The sequence below is a fragment of the Cyrtonyx montezumae genome, unplaced genomic scaffold, assembly GCF_038088225.1.
Source record: "Cyrtonyx montezumae isolate F1298 unplaced genomic scaffold, pur_monq_1.0 scaffold_7, whole genome shotgun sequence".
NCBI classification, from domain to species: Eukaryota; Metazoa; Chordata; class Aves; order Galliformes; family Odontophoridae; genus Cyrtonyx; species Cyrtonyx montezumae.
This window is the reverse complement of record NW_027072078.1, coordinates 12,093,772-12,107,712: the sequence shown is the minus strand read 5'-3', so window position 1 is coordinate 12,107,712 and position 13,941 is coordinate 12,093,772. Positions and strand designations below refer to the sequence as shown.

Here is a 13,941-nt window from a genome sequence, read left to right as displayed (position 1 = left end):
GAGATGAAGAGTCCAATTGCTTCCATTTTCATGGCTGAGCTAGGAACCAAAAAAACAGGAAAAATTATTATTCATTACTTGATCTTCTAGGCTGTCTCATCTCTGTTCTGTAATTAGAAGACACTTCAAACATGGTTATTAATATCAATATATCCATACAAATAAGATAGAACCTAGAAAGATTTGCAAGTTCTGACATCACACCGCCAGAATAGATCTTCCCACACTCACCCTAAGGATTCTGTTGAAGTCCTCTTTGTCTACTCTCAAGAAGTGGCAGTTGTCTTCACGTAGAACAATAGATGCTGCTCTGGGAGCATCATTCACAAGTGCTAGCTTGCCAAAATCATCTCCTTCATGTAGAGTACATACCACACCCTGCACAGAGCAAAACATTTACATGCAGAAACCCATCATTACTGTGGATTCTATTGAAAAACCTTATACAAACACCAGACTTCACAATCAAAAACCAAAACAAATGTATTTGGCAGGAAATCAACAGCCAAAGTAATGACTAGGAAACAATACTTGATAACTGGTTATTGCTATCACTAAAGAAAGACAAGAATAGAAAAGAATTGGTTTGTTCTCTGAAATTACATTCAGCATGAAGGACACTTCCCTGCTGAAGACAGAAAGTTGTTCTTTGCTTTGTTTAAGGAGGTGCTGAAAAAGAAGATCATATTTGCAGCACATAAAACCACATCTTCATATACTGCAAAGCCATTTACTTGAATTTACAGAAATGGATGATCTGGCTCACCCTCTGTAGAATTCATTAGTCCCTGTGCAAGATTTAGGTGAAATGGTTGGTGTGAATTCTCATTCACAGAATGAGAAATCAGTAGGGAAACTGATTTTTAAAGACTCAAGGGATTGCTACATACCAAAGTCCTTGAAAAACCTCTCTCATAAACAGGAAGTTCAGTAGAGATGCTTTTCAGACTGAAACTTAATCAAAATGAAGAGGTGACATAAATTTGGCAGGGTTACATTCAGCCTGAGAACCCCTAGCTGCAAAGCAGCTCTTGTCAGACATACCTGACAGCTGTGATAAGAATCAGTGGTACAAATGTAAGAGGAGATGGTGGTAAAATGTACAGGACAAAAACCTCCATGAGATGCAAATCTGTCATTTCCCCAAATTCCAGCAAATTACATTATCTTAAAGATACTGATGTGACTGTATTGAATTATACTCTGAATGTGTATAATACACACCAGAATCATAGCAATCAACTGGAAGCATAATCAGTAAAACCACTGGATTTTGTCCCATTTCCTAACAAAACTGCATTCAATTTGTTTCCTCAGATAAGTAATTCTACTCTAAATTAAAGTGCATTTTTTCATAGTTTATTCTTAAATTTCAATAATAAGAGTTATATATAAAGGATTCTGAAAGAAATACCTTGCCATAAATGACTACGTTTACTGATCCCTTTAGGATAATGTACCAAGAAGTACCTTCTTCTCCCTGATTAAATACTACAAAAGAGAGAAAAGTTTTATGGTGAGAATATAGTTATTTAAAACATAAATGGGCCAGGTTCTGCATTCAGTAAAATTCAAGGTAACTCTATTGCTGCTGTATTCCTGATAACCTTGAAAAGGTCATATTGTGATTTAAAAAGCTATTGCCTTCAGATTTCATGGAAAAAAAAAACAAAAAACAAACAACAACAAAAACACCCATATAGTAATTACTTTATTGCACTGATCTGAAAACTGCTTTTATTTTCCATGACAATTGCAACAACTACTCTATCAAATCATAACAGACTATCAATTTCTAGACAGCACACAGATTTTTATACCACTAGAAGCAGTATTCTAACCCAATTATCTAGCAGCTGTGAACTTGACATTAATTTGGTAAAACTTTCAGTATATATAGCTTAAATTTTAACTTCTTTATTTTGTGCAGTAAGATGGTTTCTTAATACAGAGAAAAAAATTAAATTACATTTTAAATAAAGATTGGACCAAACCAAAATTCCAGATACAAACTCATCCAAGTTGTAGATGATGCATACACCCAACCATGAATATCGACTTATTTTTGCTACTGCCCCTGCAATTAGTAGCAGATTAAATTAACATTTACTTCCCAGGTTTTGAACACTTACTGCCAGTCAAGTTTGAGGAGTGCATGTAAGTTTATTATCTCATCATTTAAACATTAAGGGTTCAAATGTTCTTGCCACAGATAAGAAAGAAAATCTGACAGGACTCTTTTTACTTACAGACTGTTCCAGCTTTGGGATGTGACTCAAAAATGAGGACACCTGCTAATTCTCGCTTTACCTTAAAATAGAGAGAAACAACAGTTTCAGATATATTGTATCGCTGTGCTGCTCTGACGTGATTGACTCTGATTAACTGAGAAGTTGTCCCTAGTGAGAAAGCTGCTGTTTGATACTGCTTTTTCTCATTGTAAACAGTTGGCATTATTTTCACAAAGTAACAGTAGCACCGCGAAGCTCACATTATCCTGAGTGTTTCTGTGTGCTTAATGTCTCTTTCCACAGAACATGTCTCCACTGACTTTGAGGCCAGTTTCCAGTCACAGGGATTCTTATTTTCAAAGAATATAAGCTAGGGAGAATTTGTGTTTCAGAGGGACTATTAGGTAACTTCAAAGTGTCAAATACAAATCAAGAGCTGGCTCTAGCATCTATTTAAGTAGCAGTGTTTTCACACTGTTCGCCCATACATTTAATCTGAGAACCATTGTATTTGGAGATGGATAATCTTTAGGACATTAAGAAAAATTTGGGCAGGACAAATTCTGGACACAATTTGGATGATTAAATAGTGGCTGTATCTCTTAAGATGAGACAACAAATTCAGGGTCCAATGTCCTAAAGGCAAGCACCAAATCCTTGCTCGGGTGCCTAGCATAAATATTCCACACCAGCTATCTCTCTCAGAGCTCGTTCCTGACATACTGTGCAAAGCACTCCTTGTTTGCACTACATGTTAGAAGAGAGTTGTTTGGACATTCTTTATTAGAACACTGACAAATGAAAACACATGCTGGCCTTTCCATTTGTATAGCTATTAAGCCAACAGCATTTTCACATCCTGTGCCTAAAGGCAAAGAAGCTTAAATAAGGTCAGAAAGTATGCTACCATTAGCACTGTTCTGTACATTGTAGAGAGCTTCCACATTCCATATATATCCCCAGATATCTTCTCAGCTATTTCAGTCACTTGTCTCTGCAGTGAATTAATCCTCTTGATGAAGCCAAGAATTTGATTTGTTTTTAATACCGTGTTACATAATTGTTTTTCATTCATGTTCACAGGCTTCACTAGCATGGATTAGTTCACTAACATGCAACTTGAGTTTTATCCATTTTACTTCCTGCTGCCTGTAGCTTAGCTAGAAAAGTTATTATTTCAGGAATTATGCCTTGCTTAAAATGAATAAGCATTCTATTTGCTTTCAAGCTGATTGATCATTAATCTTCCAGTTCATGGAAGCAATGTTGTCTATTGATTCTCTAAAGAATTTCTTCAAGCTAGAAGTGATTTCTGTCCTCTGCTTTACTTCATGAGATAAGTAATAAACCACCATTTCTAAATTCTTAGTAGAAATTCTTAACAGAAACACTTAACCACATTTTTTGCACTTCTTCAAAATGCCAAGTATTTCTTGAGGTCCATATCATCTGTCACATTTCTTGCTATGAAATCTAACCTCAAATCTGAATTTCTTCTGATGAGGGAAAATATACTGTGTATAAGATTTTTTTTTTTTTTTGCCTTGGTTATGTCTGTAACATCAACAGCATTCTCCATGCTCTGTATATTGGCTATGTTGGGCAGCTTCTTCTGTTTGATTGAAAATGTGTCATTTTTAGCTCTCACTGAAATCTTTAATTACCTTTTCTTCCATGTCCCAAAGACACTAACGGATTTTGGCTGGCTGTTCCCTCTTAGTTCAGTTACCAATTCTGTGTGTATATTCAATTTGAAAAACATTGCTCATATGTTATATTTTTGTACAGAGTACTATCTATAATGCAGTTCCATAATTAGCTCCATCTGTCCAAGTTAGCAGAAAATTATAACAATCATCAAGAGCTTCCAAAGAAGCTATTAACAAAAATAAATCCACTTTTTGACTGGCTTCCTTTTTTCTGAAAGCACTCTAAGCTTACTCCTACCATGTGTTGTTTAGCTTGTTTCAGTAGCCTACATGATGACTGCTGATGAGACTTTAAACAGTTGTATTTTCTCCTCCAGGTATTTTCTGCATGTAATTCATTCTTGCTTTGCTGTACTGCTCTTGCCCACTCAGAGGAAATGCATGTGATGAGGTTTCCTTCAATCTAGGACCAAACTCCAACAGCCAGCACTTCACAGAATACCCTTCTGTACTGTGTAATTCCTTCTCCTAACCAGTTCAAGACAAGACTTCTTAAGGTTCAGAAATCAGATATCTGTCCTGCTGAAATTCAGTTGCATCACATTCCCAGATGTGAAGTCAGATACCATGTATCTTGATTTAAACTCATATTTGGAGCCAGTCAGAGTCACCTGTGACAGATGAGTGAGCTCTGGACTGTGCAGAAGCACCCAAAGCTTCAAACACCCTAGCTAACACCCAAAGACAATCTAGGTCTGTGGCACTCGCAGGTAGGAATACCATCTTTGTGTGGAAAGAAATATAAATGGGAAGGGTGGTAGGAGCTCCTATTTTCATCCCCAAATTCAACCCTCCTTTTGGCAATGAGCTATATGTTTAAAACCACTTACTGTGGTAGAAAGATGAGATAAGGCTTTAATGTGAAGAAGTTCTTCATATATAATTTCTAAATCATCTACGCTTCTCTGTCCAGGCCTATAGATAGAAGATAAAAGGACAGCAAAATGAAATAAACTCCCAAAATAAAAACTTCGGAGAAGTACAGAATGTTACATAACGTTACTATATAGTCTATTGTATATGTCAGTTACATTTTTAGGCAAAAAATAATTGTATGCTGGACATGACTCAATTAAACCATACATTTTGCAAAAGTAGAGAAAAGGAATAAGAAAAGAACAAAGCCAAGAAAGGAACAGGGACTCATTTAGACATTTTTTCACCTTCATAAAAGGCAAAGTTTTTGCTGCATACACCAAGTTTAAATTAAAAAAAATACACTGAGTTGTAATACTACTGCCCAAACTGGTGTAGAGTAAAAGTGAACTCATTTCAATATAGGAAAGAAAGGCTATGCAGAAGTACATATAGGCTATTCCTCTGCTCTGCAGGGGTGTGTACCCAGCCTCTGCTATACAACCTGGCATCCTTTTACTTGGCTGTTGAAACACTGCCACTGAGCACTGAAGCACTCCCAGAGTCCCTACTCCTTATCAGGGTCTGTCATCCACTTCTGTCACAGACATGGTGTGCACATGTGGCTATAGAAAGTAATACAGACCCTAAGCACCTTTACTTCATTCACCATGGTTGTAAGGACAAGCAATTGTTCTGGATGGAGGACTGAAATGCACAGGAAACAGAAGCTCTAAGATTCCCCTCAATGACACCAAGCAGCAGTCATGGCAACCACCTTACAGAGACCTGCTGAGGTAGCTTTCTCGATGAACTCAAGCATTCTGTACGTAAAATGGTCAGATAAATCAGAAATGATACATTAAGATTTGTTCCTTTCAAAAGGGCTCCCAAGCCCTGGGTGAGACCGGTACTATTTTTCACATATGGCACTGATTCGTTGTAGCAAACAGACAGTCATAGAGCTCTGTATAGGAGTGTCTGAATTTCTGCTGCGCAAATTCCAGGAGTAACCAGTGTGTCCCAGAGGACATCAAATGTCTGCTCCAGAGTTAGTTCTGAGAGCAGTTGTTCAGCCACAGAGGTAAGTAAGGACCACTCAGTATTTTGAAATTCTTTCTCTAAAAAACACAAGATGCTGCCATGAATAAGAAGCATGCATCAACAAAAGAATATTCCTCCTTAGGACAATAAGGAATGAGGCTCTCAGTGTGATTTAAGTAACTGTATTTCTGCAGAGCCATACACTAGCAGATCTCCTGATTACTAAAAAAAAAAAAAAAAGGGTGCAGCACCTATAGAATCAGGATGATCATTGTGGGTTTACAGCTTTTCTGTGTAATCATTGCTTGGCTCAACAGTCTGTTTAGATCATGTGAGATGTAGAGAGAGCATCCAGCAGTCATGACACTTTGCAGCTGTATTTCATTTTTCTACAGAAGACGTTTGAAAGCGACTTCTTTTGGATGAAAGAAATACTGACAAGTCATAGAAAATATAAGGACAACTGACCTCTTCTCTGCCAAGCAAGCTGTATTTTTCATCTATTCTTCATTTACCAATGACATGCACTTATTATTACACAGATCAAAGACTAATTGATAACAAAATGTCTTGGATGAAATTCATGTAATCCCTTCTTCATACAGAACAGAACGTTTAGGGAGAAACAGGATCTGATCTGGTACTGCTATGCCCTCTAGTGACTCAAATTATTCTTTTCTATTTCTAAATCTGGCTTGAAATTACAAGGCTTCCACTCCTAGTGATTTATGTGGGGAAGTAACAGCTTAATTAAGTATAAAATAAAGGAAGATAAGTTAGCACCATTTACTTTTCCCTTGGAAATCTAAGAAGCTCAAGGTAAAGATTTTATCAAAAAGTTCTCTCCCTGGGAAGTAACAACATGAATTTTATTGCATCCTTGCAAAACCAGCATGTCTTAAAAAACAGAAAAAATAGTGTGCTGAATTAAGAAATTCTTTCCTGAAATTAGCATATGAATGGATGATGTCCAACTGCACCAGAACTCTATCAAGACAAAAGGGTATGCTCTTCTTTCAAAATGTCCATTTGTGTCCTGTGTTAGCACATTGGAAAGAATGACAGTCTATACTGGATGTACCCACTCTTTACATCTGCTTCTGCAGATGTCACAGGGAGAGATATTAGGCATCACTGCCTCTGTAAAACCTCTGTGGTAACCCACTGACGTTGATTTGTAAGATCCTGCTGTGTAAAGGCCTAGTTTCAGCAGGGGACATATTTCAACAGCAATAGCTGGTTATAGACAGGATAATAAATGGCATAGGTAGAGAACAAGGCTACACGTTAATGGACAGGAGAACTCAGGTGGTATTAAGTGATCAATAAAAACAGTTCAGTGTTTGGAGAATTTATCAAGGTCAAAGACACTGAGCTCTGTGACTAGGATGTTGACAACAACATAGCACTTTGCCATTGATAAACTATGTACCTACAAACAATATCATTGATTATTTCTTATTACACCATTAGCCAGAAAATTCTCAGATTATAAGAAAAACAGAAAAGATCAGAGGCCCCATAATATTGTATGTCAAATAAGCATATATATCCAGAGCACAAGTTTTGCCTGCAAGTAATACAAAGTCTATATAGGAGACAAGAAAAATTTGCCCACTACCTGCATCTGAACATGGAATTGAATGCACATTCACTTACTCTAATATGGAAGCTAATTACATAATCTTTGTACTTGAATCAGTGCTCTTCAATTAACTCCATAAATACCACTTGTCACAAATAATACCTGTAAATGTCACTGAACTGATATGTGGAAAGATTGTATTACCTGTGCCACAAATAACATTTGGTTTATTAAATATCATTGTCAGAAAACCCCATCAAGGATGATGGAACATAACACAGCTGTTACGGAGAAGTTCACTATGGTTATTACTGACAGTTGGGTTGAATGATGTCTAAATAAAAATTCTTCAAGACAAGAGAACAGCTCTTGCTTATTTTTACAGCATTTTCAAAAAGCTACATATTACTAGTAGTAATTAAGTTGTTATTATATATGTGTTTGTGCCGCTTATTACTAAGTTCAGATCTCCCTAGCATCTTGTTCAGTTTTCCTCTGCGACTGACAATAAAATTTGCTTACTGATCACACATGGAATCAAAGTCTTTGCACTGAGAATAAAATTTGCTGAGTGAAGTCACCAAGAATATGACAGAGAATTACTGTTTTTGTCATACTGTTAATTTACTGTAGACTGTTGTATTAAAACAGAATAAAATCCATCTTAGTTAAATATCACTTTCAAATGAACAGCATACTCTCCTTAAAGATCTCTGTTATTGCCATGTTCAGCTTTGTACAACAGTATGCTATTTAAATAAGGGTAACCATGAGTTTAGCTGCACCTGAATGTTATCAAAATCTACTAAAAATATATTTCCAGCATGAATTTTCACACTGAAGGATTGAAAAGCTTGTAAGGAAGAGCTGTGTTAATTCTACAGTGACTTGCGTGAGGTCTGCACCTTGCTCAAGGGAACAGAGAGCTGTGTTTGCTGCTTCACAAAAAGCTGTTTTCACATTCACAGTGTATGTGTTTCAGAAAAAGAAAAAAAAAAATCCCTCAATAGCAACAAGAGCCTGCCAAAAAAATTCCCTGAGCTCTATTCTGTTTTTTAAACTATAGAACATTCTTTCACAGTTTGACAGTTAAAATGCTGCAGTTAATGTAATAAACAGAAATTTTTTTAAGTCAGCTGTCAAAACAAGTGACACTTTTTACTAGAGATTTTCAGATTTTGAACAATAGAAAGTACCTTTCAAAGCAACAGCTTCATTATACAATCAAATTCTCAAAGTAATCTTCTCATCAAAGAATATTGTCTTATTCTTTTCATGGTAATTATTGAAGTTCTGCAACCTCTTCGGAAATGGTAACTGCTACAGAATGCAGCTGTGTTGAAGTAAAAATTGTGTGGGTCCTGCTCAGGTCAGCTGCAGCTAGTGTCTCTGAAGACCTGACCATTCCTTGAACTTTTGATTTCAAGGATTCACAGAGATTTCAGCAGCTTTGATGCACCTCAGCACAGACCAGATTTGCAACTAACAGGGTCATAACGGATGTAAACTGAATAAGAGGAGAGTAGTTAATATGGTGCTTTACAGTACAAACTTGTTTCCATGAGCAAAGGGCAGCAAAAATAAGCACTTTCAGGGACAGAGATAAAGATGTCAGATGGCTGTCAGTCTTGGGAAAAAACACTTCTCCTCACTATATTGCATGAAATCTCTCCTATGAATATTCTTTCAGGTGATGCTGTGCAAGTAACAACAGAGGGGGGAGAGTGATTCTTTCACAGCAACGTATCAACCTTTCAACTCTGCAAGGAGTGTGGTTGATAATCAACGCTGATCTTGCCAGCGTAAACTTATACTGGCTGATCTGAAAGTCATGATGGAAAGAGAATGTAGTAGGCAGCTGAAGGCACAGTGACCTAAGGGAGCAGTTCTCTATGATCCAACCTGCAGTCTGCCTGAGGCAAAGGAGACAGTGCAGAGATGTGGGGTCACAGCATATAGGGTGCTATTTACAGTCTCCTGATGACCAGCATCTACTCAGGGCCCTCTTTCATTCCTCAGTGGAGACTGCACAGGATATTTCTGTGAGGAGAAAATGTTTCACTTTGCTGACACTATAATAGTTTACATATACTCCATGCTCCCAGCCTGGTTTGTCTATGTGTTTTGTGTGACAGGGACTGTCCTGGACTAGACCTCTACCAAATGAAGGAAGGAGAATCTATTCTGGCACAGATGTGTTAACAACTTTTATGAGCACAAATATCTGGTTGAACTTTCTGAAATTCTATGCCTTCATCAAGGTTTTGGATAAGTGCCATCTAACCTGTATTCCCAGAGTACGTTGAGACATTTTGCAAATAAGCTTATGATCTAAATAGACAACACTGGGACGAGAATATAGAGGATACAGATGGAAACAGAACGAGAACAAGCAGTTGTGTTAGGTGGATTTGAGACATTTTTAGCATAAAACTACTCTTATCTGGTAGCTGTGGCCCAAGCCTGACCCATAACAAAGATAAACTTTGTCATTGGCCTCAAAAGGAGTAGAATCCAGCTTTATGTACTTACCTTTCTTGATCTGACCCTTACAAGTAAATCATTATTGAGGATGACCTTAAGTAATTCATTATTCTCTGAGCTTAATTAGCAGTAAAGTATGTCTTCAATGGCCCCTAAACACTACCTGCATAATAAAGAGATTACTTTCAATGGAAGGTCAAACAGAGATTATATTGGTTGCTTTGAAGTCACCATGAAGTTGCCTATGAAAAAGGGCTTTAGCAGAGTGTTCAGTATGTCCAGAATGTACTGCTTAAAGGATGGTTAGCCAATTGATGAGTGAGAAGGGATTCTGATAGCTATGAAAATGTTAGACAGATATCCTCTGTGGCCTAGGTATAGAAAACATTGAAACAAAACAAAACAAACAAAAAATTTATAACAACACAAATTGATAAATAAATTCACAGAACCATATTTTACACCTTGCTAGCAAAGTACAACAGGCAGAGTCCAGTCTTCCACAATTCAATAAAGTTCTATTCCCACTGATGACTAATTGAAGGGTACCTGCTGTGCTGACAATTCTACCATCCAATCATTGGTAACAACAGAAAGTGGTGTAATTACCTGAATGGCACACCAGCACTGAAAGTGTTAATGGAACCTGCACCTTACTTTTAGGGATACTCAGAAATGAAATAAAAACTTGTATGCTGCATTTTCCACAAGGTATGAAAACATTCATAGCCTTTGATGACTATTCTAAACACATGTTCAAATTCATGAACAAGGTCTGGAAATTAGTATTGACTAACAAACTTAAGAGGCTGAGTAAACTTGCACTGAAATGAAATTACTAGCTAAAGGATGCCTGATAATATATGGAGCCTCCCCATCTTCCAGTGTAACAAGAAAGGTCTATTTATAATGTTAATTTACTAATCTGCTTACGGTTTTCTGAGAATCATCCTCATATGAGCATCTGGCCCAATCTGAGACAGAAGAAGCATAGTGTCCTGTAGCTCCTCATCACACTCCTTTTTCTCTTCCTCTGTTGGCAAAGGGGCATCTTCATGTTCATCATCCAAAAATCGATAAAATAAGTATTTGTCCTGGAAGTGGTGTTCCTGGTCCACTAAAAACAACAGAAAGTATCAGACACTTCACTCTCCTCAATAAAACCAACCTTAAACTAAAACTAATCTGCATAGTGTTGCACATTCTACATATTTGTGAAGAAGGGAAACGAAACTACTGAGAAACTTCAAGAGTGAAAGAAACCTTTATTTTTCACGTATGTCTAAATTATATAATTTGCATGGTACATTTCTAAACTGTGTACAACAAATTCTTTCCAAAATGCTTCAATATATGCACACAGTATTAGGCAGGGACATAAACTACAGCCCTTCATGAAAGGAAATGGTGGAAACGATCTATCTTCACAGAATAGAAGTTTCTTCCTGGGACATGGGAAGCATGACAGACTATGGAAGTATATTGTAATGGTGCTGCTGTTCTGAACTTCATTAAACTGTACATGCACAGCTTCAGGTATGAATATTATTTTAGAAAACTGCACTTTGGAGGCCTACAACATTCTGTTACCAAGTAAATCCTTCTAAGTAAAATACAATCAGAAAAATAACATAAAATCCCAGATCTCTGCACTGGGATATTTTGGAGTGCTGAATTTGGGTACTATTCAAAAACCACTGAAAATCATCCCAAAATTATGGATCTCAGCAAACAGGAATGCTTACATTCACTTCCAAATGCTGCAAATTTTCGACCTGACATTCATTTTTATGTATGGCAACATTGGTTTTAATTCAAGTGATATCCATCTTTTGGAATATAATCACAAATCTGTGTAATAATAAGTCTAATTAGAGTTGCAACTGTTATATTACAATTTCACAAACTTTCCAATATTATCATAAATTATAAAGGTATATTGGTAACAAGATTCAATTATTACTGTCTATATACTGCACACAAATCAAACTTTTGTAGAGGTTGATTTGTAGCATTTCATTTGGGCTCATGATCCCTTTCTTTTTCATGAAAGAAATCCGGAGACATTGATGGGACACATTCACCAAGTTTTAATCAAGTCTTTGAATTTCTTTAGCTTACCATGGTTAAGAACACCTTCTTCCAACAACACTTGCCACATGCCAACAGCCTGACTTCGTGAATGGACACAAGTACTTTGCTGCATCATCCAGTCAACAAGTTCTGTTCCCACACAGCATTGTCTGAACGACAAATGAATAGAAAGGAATGAAGAGGCTTGCTAATCATGAGAGAGATCACAAACAGTATCTACAAATAACAGTGATATCTTAAACTCTGTATAAGTCGGATCTCATTATAAAAAAGACAGCTGCACCATCTAAGCCTAAATGTTTCAAACACCAGTGAAGGCATTTAAGTTTTGAGAGAATCTGCTCCACAGAACAGCAAACGTTTAGAGAAATGCAACATTCAGAGGACCAGAGTGACCCTGTAACAGTTGGTACAAAACCTGTAGCACTGGTGCAACAACCTTCAACCAAAATTTCACAGGACATCTGCCAGATATACAGTGGTTTAGTGAAAGCCTCAAATTTTTCAGCATTCTGCATGAAAACAATCATTTAACATTATAATAGCTCAGCCTATGTGAACAGCCTTTATAGGATGAGTGAGTACTGTGAGGATGTTCCTTAATTTGTAACCAAGCTCTGGTTAGACTCTACTCAAGGGCACTGGTTTGTAGGTCTACAGTGTATCTGCATCACTCTCTTACTAGGCGCTGGTCACCTTGCAGCCCCTAGAGGTGACCTAGAGCTGAACAGCAGCAGGCCTCAAGTTCTGCAGAATGCCCAAAGTACAGTGGGAGTGAGGAGAGGGGGAAGCAACAAAAAAAAAAAAAAGGGGGGTTCTATGGTCACTATGTAAAATTCTCTGTCTTGATACATCTTAACACAGCAAGACAGAAGCAAATGTGTACGTTTTTGATCATGTTGCACATCTGTAACTGAAGACATGTAAAATAGCTTGGTTCTGCAGTTCTGCTTCACTTTCTGAGACCAATGAAGCAGATATTACCAAACCTGCTGAAACACAGCTTAAATAATGCTCTTCCAATTACTATCCCATTTTGATGACAAAACTTTTCCTCACCTGGATACAATCTAACCTTTGAAATTCCACATTTAAAAAATTCAAGGATAGCAGTATAGGAGTTTTCTTCAGTTCTGTACAAGATAAAACACTACAGTAGTTTGGACCCTTCATATATCACACTTGCTCTTTTGTTGCCCTAAAGCAATGAGCCATGCCATGTCCTGACAGATCACCACAAAAGCTCCAGATACCTTATATAATATTAAATACATTTTGGACAATAACATGGAAAATCAATGCACTTGTCTTCAAAGTGAATCCGCAACATATTGATTTACTGTTTAGAAAAAGACATAATCAGATGTTTAAAACCAATTTTTACTTAAATATTCACCAAATAATGCATAAGGTATTTGATTCAAACCTTAAACACTAAAACAAATTGATTATTTCTTAAGCTAACACAAAATAGAACCTAACTCCCTAAAGTCATATTGCTATACTAAAAGTGCCATTGTTATTCCACTTCAACAAGACAGTGCTGCCACCATCAGGAAGATAAGAAAGCCTGAGAATACACTGAAAAAGGTGACTGAATAGGGCAGAAAATCTATGTAAGGAATGATACTCACTAGGTGAATTTTCAGAGTTCCAGACTGAGCAACTTCGTTGGAGCAATCAGTACAGTAACAGTCTAATTGAGCTTTCCTATTACATCTCACTGGCATAGAAAGAAAACAGAATCTACATTTTGCACAGAATATCCCAGCTAACTATGCGATTAACTTTGGAAGGGTTTTTGTAAGTGAATGATCTGTTCACAATTGCGAACTCAATTTCCAGTCAAATTACTTCAGAAAGGATTTACCAGGCTCATTAAAGACTCGTAACACCCAGACTGAAATAGCATCACAGGATAATTTCAGACCTTTTGAGA

The 13,941-nt window shown here is 36.9% G+C and overlaps 1 protein-coding gene across 1 annotated transcript in view; it reads right to left on the bottom strand.

The window, feature by feature from the left end:
- Positions 1 to 13,941, bottom strand: part of RAPGEF4 (Rap guanine nucleotide exchange factor 4) — a 147,969-nt gene that overhangs the window by 45,589 nt on the left and 88,439 nt on the right. The window contains exons 9-14 of the mRNA XM_065751175.1: positions 12,030 to 12,151; positions 10,842 to 11,025; positions 4,771 to 4,855; positions 2,250 to 2,310; positions 1,415 to 1,491; positions 232 to 378 (exon numbers count right to left, since the gene is read on the bottom strand). Coding sequence (XP_065607247.1) covers positions 232 to 378; positions 1,415 to 1,491; positions 2,250 to 2,310; positions 4,771 to 4,855; positions 10,842 to 11,025; positions 12,030 to 12,151 — 676 coding nt within the window. The remainder of the gene's footprint in view (positions 1 to 231; positions 379 to 1,414; positions 1,492 to 2,249; positions 2,311 to 4,770; positions 4,856 to 10,841; positions 11,026 to 12,029; positions 12,152 to 13,941) is intronic.